The sequence below is a fragment of the Penaeus vannamei genome, chromosome 33 (genome assembly GCF_042767895.1).
Source record: "Penaeus vannamei isolate JL-2024 chromosome 33, ASM4276789v1, whole genome shotgun sequence".
Taxonomy (NCBI): Eukaryota; Metazoa; Arthropoda; class Malacostraca; order Decapoda; family Penaeidae; genus Penaeus; species Penaeus vannamei.
In genome coordinates this window covers 3100116-3105115 of record NC_091581.1, presented here as the reverse complement: position 1 = coordinate 3105115, position 5000 = coordinate 3100116, and the positions used below count along the sequence as shown (strand labels likewise).

The following is a 5000-nucleotide window of genomic DNA, read 5'->3' as shown; positions in this document are numbered from 1 at the left end:
GTTTATTCGGTGTCCGTGCGATTTCCCCGACCGAGAGTCAAACAAGCAAACAAACAAACAAGTCGGAAGGCACCGAGACGGGGAGACGAGCCACCACCTTGCTCCTGAAGGGCCTGGCGGACATCCCAGGGGTGAAGGAGAGGATGTAGTGGGTGACAGGTTCTCCGGCTACGAGGGGCGTCCACACAGGCAGCGAGGTCGTTGAGGCGTCGGCAGCCTGGGGAGACCTGTGCGGAGGCGATGAAGGTTACTGCGACGCGTCAACAAATTGGACACATCGGATTCACTTTTATAGCATATACACGAAGAAAAGCCAACCCAGTCCCCTAAAGCCACCCGCCCAGGCAGCGCGGGCGAGGCACGGGGCTCACCCGGTGTGCACGAAGGTGGCCCACGTGAAGGTGAGCAGCGAGGAGATCTGCTGGTCCTGCGCCCCAGCCTGACCCAGTTCGTAAGGCAGGAAGAAAATGAGGGCGAGGTCATCCCCGTGAGACACGCCCGAGAGGATGTAGGGACTCCTCACGCCCACGCTGTCAGCCAGGCGATACAAGGGCGCGCTGTAGGAAGGGGAACCGGGGAGGTGGTGTGTCATAAGGTACCTGCAGGAGAGAGAAGAGAAGGTGCGAGAAAACGAAGAAAAAAAATAAAAATTGGAAGGGTTGTGATGACAAGCTCGTCTTATCGCCTCTCCTAAACTAACCCGAAGGAAGCAAAAAGACCTTTTGTGAAAAACAATGAACACCAAGGACAAAAATTGAGAAGAGAAGAAAAGGAAAGGAAAGAGAAGAAAATCTGGAAAGATACTAAGAGAGAGGAAGAAGGAGGGAGGGAAAGAAGGAGGAAGGAGGGAGAAAGGGAGGAAAGAAGGATGAAGGAGGGAAAGAAGGAGAAAGGAAGGAGAGAGAGAGAGTGAAGGCAAAAGACAATGAATGCACTCGAAGATGAGGAAATGGCCTGGTTTCACTCCAGCTTAAGACGCTCACGTGTAAACAGGTGATCTGGAGGAGGCGGCGAAGTAGGAGGCGGCATCCCACACACACGAAGTGAAGCAGAGGTCTGTCATGGCCTGGAAGGAAGGACAATAATCGTATATTTTTTTAGATTTCTCTTAATCATGGTAATAATTATCATATGAATGATTATTATCACTATTAAACTGACTGGTGTTTGGTTATTTTCTTTTCCAATCGAGGCAACTATCCTCACAATTCCCTCAGTTGTGCCAATAACAGAGGCATCATATATACTCATTAGTTTGTTTGTTTTTTCCACTGACTACAATACAAGTCACTTGCATTTTGAAACTGAGTGTGACATCTAAAGACCATCATGAGAAATAGCGTTTAAAAAATAAATACAAATATAAACATATAAACATAAAATATATAAACATAAACACATATAAACATAAAAATACATAAACATAAACAAACAGACATCAATAAATAGACGACAACACCATTCCCACCGACACTTCAATATGCTCGCCTCACCTCACTCATCTCTTCAGCCAGTGTGCTGAGGTCGTCCTTGGCTTGCGCCGAGTAGTAGAACGCCTCGGCAGCAGCGGCAGCGGCTTCGACGTCGTCCTCGGTAGTGTTCGACCAAAGGCTCTCGAACACGTAGCGAGCCGCTTCGTCGTACGTCTGGCTCGGACTCCCGGCGCCCTCGGCGAAGATGGCGATGGCTGGGGGTGGGGGGCGAGGGGAGAAGGGAGGGGGGTTGGTGTTGTTATTGTTTTTGCTGTTGTTGTTGGTGGTGGTGGTGGTATTGTCGTTGTTGCTGTTCTTTGTTGTTTTTTGTTGTTCATGTTGGTATTGGTCAAATCATTATCATTGTTATCACCATTGTTATTAGTATTATTATTTCTATTATCGTTATTATTGTTATTATTATTATTATCATTATCAGTATTATCAGAATTATCACTTTCATCATTACTATCATCATTATCATTATCATTATCTTTATGGCGAAGGTTTTACTTAGTCTGAAGAATGCGTTAGTGGTGATAACGAGAGTTAATATGAAGCTAACAAGAGCAGCGGAAACGGTAACGATGTAACTGTTGTTAGGATTGTTATGAAAAAGGTATTATAGCATATGGTAATGGTCATGAAAATGGTCATAATAGTGATAATATTAACGTTAATAATTATGATAAGGATGATGATAATATTGATAACAAATCTGAGGATGATAATGATAACAATACCAACAACAGCGACAATAATAATGAAAGTAATAATAATGATAATAGTAATGATGATAATAATAATAACTGATGATAATAAAAACAAGAGCGACAATGATGATAATAATGTTACAGAGTAACAATAGTAAAAATAATAAAAATCATAATAATGATAATGATAATAATAATAAAATAAAATAATATGATAATGATGGTGATGATGATGATTATGATTATGTTGATGATCATGCTACTAAAAATGTAATTATAATAATAGTGACAATGATAATGATAATAATAATATACAAATGACAACGAAAGTAAACTTTATAGGCCATTGCTTGATGGCCTATAAAGCACATTAATTTCGCTTCTGACCATTAACTTCAATTAACTTTCCTTCTCTTTGAAGTCAAAGTCATCCCACTGCTGTCCCTAGTCTAATTAGTTTGTCTCTGTGATTCCGACCACTTAATGATGATGATGATAATAATAATAATGATAATAATAATAATAATAATAATAATAATAATAATAATAATAATAATAATAACAATAATGATAATAATAATGATAATAATGACGGCAATGAAAATAATGATCATAATAATGATAATACTAATAATAAAGATAAAAATAATAATAAGTAATAATAATAATGATCATATTGACGACAATGATAATAATAATCATAATAATCATAATAATAATCATAATAATAATCATAATAATAATCATAATAATTATATTGATGATAAAGATAGTGATGATTACGAAGATAACATAATGAAAACGACAGATAACGTTCAACGAATCACCAACTAAAAACTGACAGGACTCACTCAGGGCGATGAGGATGCCTTCGTCAGGAACTCCCCCGATAAGGAGCGGCACAGGCGAGGCTGGGGGCCGCGTCATGAGGACCCCGACAGACCCTGGCAGGAAGGGGTCCTCTCTCAGCCCCCCGTCCACCGAGGGCCTGAAGAGCATCGGCCAAAACACGTAGCGCTGAGGGAGAGGGAGGGAGAGGAGGGGAGGTGTAAATAGATGGAGAAATGTGCGGATGAGTCTGTGTTCAGTGGGCATAACAACCAAACAGACGAAGTTCTAACGTCGCAGTAACGTCACAATAACGGTTTTAACGTCAGAAAAAAAAATAACATCACAATAACAAAGTTTTAACGTCATAACAAAATTTTAACGTCACAATAACAAAGTTTTAACGTCAGAAAAAGTTTTAACATCACAATAACAAAGTTTTAACGTCACAATAACAAAGTTTTAACGTCACAATAACAAAGTTTTAACGTCACAATAACAAAGTTTTAACGTCACAATAACAAAGTGTTAACGTCACAATAACAAAATTCTAACGTCACAGTAACAACGTAGATTTACATGCATGTCCGCCTGCGCCTTGAGAATGTCCCGCGGCGACTTCTCCTCCAGGCAGTCCCTCATGCTGGACGCGGGCCACGTGGAGCAGCCCAAGTTCCGCGCCAGGTCGTAGGTGACTTCCCAGGGCTCCTGCGAGGTCGACCAAGGGCAGTTCCCGGCGCCGCTCATCATGATGGCTCCCGAGAAGAGGCCTGGGGAGGAGGGGGGTCATGTGAGGTCGTGGGTGGGTGAAGGGGGTTACTGGGTGGGTGAAGGGGGTTACTGAGTGGATGAAGGAGGGGGTGGGAGTGTAAGGTCAAATGAAGAAGGGGAAGGTTAGGTTTGTGAGGTGGGGAGAACATGGCAAATCTGAACGTTTGCAGTAAGGGGTTAAAGTAGTCCAAATTTTAAAAAAACGGAGAATCAGATGGTCTTAGATCACTTTCGATTCTCAACCCGACCTCGCCTCACCCCTGGAGAGCGGCGACAGCATGTGGAGGTGGACGAAGGAGGCGCCCGAGCCGAAGCCCCCGAGCGTCACCCGGTTCGCGTCGCCGCCAAACTGGGCGATGTTCCTCTGCACCCACCGCAGCGCCGCCACCTGGTCCAAGGCGCCGTAGTTCCCCGCCAGAGTCGTGTCCCCGCTGCTTAGGAACCCTGTCGGAGTCGGAGGATCAGTGGGACCTCAATGATTCTATAAAGAGCCGTTGATGACGTATATATATATATATATATATATATATATATATATATATATATATATATATATATATATATATATATTGTAGGTAATGATTTCGATCACGTGAGAACAACACAGGGAAAGCTATGGCCGTTTTCTTCGTTAACTCTGAATGTTTTCTCCTGCTATTTACCAAGAGCACCCAGACGAAAGTTGGTCGTGACAAGGACGACATCCTCCCTCAGGAGCTTCTGCGGACCGAGAGAGGACGCGGCTCCTTTCAGGTACCAGCCGTCATGCAGAAACACCAATACTGGTAACCGCTCCCGTGCGTGACCTACAGAAAGGTTTTAGAACGTAGTGAATAAGCTAGGAAATCCTTTTGCATATTGGGAAGAATACTCGTGTGATCTATGTCGACACTGCTACAATAATGTAGTTCGTGATTTAATATTTTTCCAAGCATACTGTGAAGATACAGTTTATCACTTCCTATTTATTTTGTCAATCGGCTGTATGTGAAAACCGAATTTATACCACGATCAGAATGCGATGAGAAACACATAAGAAGTATGTATGGTGTCATACAGTAGTGCAGCATTGGATCATGTGTCTCATGCGTTCTGACTCAAAACAAACATAATTCCCATGCATTAAGTGGAATATACACCTCACCTGGCAAGAAAGGCGTGAACACATTGAGGAACAGGCAGTCTTCATCGCCGACGACCTGGTTCGCATCGTAGT

General features: G+C 42.6%; 1 protein-coding gene across 1 annotated transcript in view; it reads right to left on the bottom strand.

The window, feature by feature from the left end:
• LOC113800929 (esterase E4) overlaps positions 1 to 5000 on the bottom strand; it is a 7162-nt gene that overhangs the window by 566 nt on the left and 1596 nt on the right. The window contains exons 3-11 of the mRNA XM_070145120.1: positions 4929 to 5000; positions 4447 to 4590; positions 4043 to 4228; positions 3593 to 3783; positions 3037 to 3202; positions 1494 to 1687; positions 984 to 1066; positions 372 to 599; positions 98 to 227 (exon numbers count right to left, since the gene is read on the bottom strand). The exon at positions 4929 to 5000 is cut by the window's right edge and continues 128 nt beyond it. Of these exons, the coding sequence (XP_070001221.1) occupies positions 98 to 227; positions 372 to 599; positions 984 to 1066; positions 1494 to 1687; positions 3037 to 3202; positions 3593 to 3783; positions 4043 to 4228; positions 4447 to 4590; positions 4929 to 5000 (1394 nt within the window). The remainder of the gene's footprint in view (positions 1 to 97; positions 228 to 371; positions 600 to 983; positions 1067 to 1493; positions 1688 to 3036; positions 3203 to 3592; positions 3784 to 4042; positions 4229 to 4446; positions 4591 to 4928) is intronic.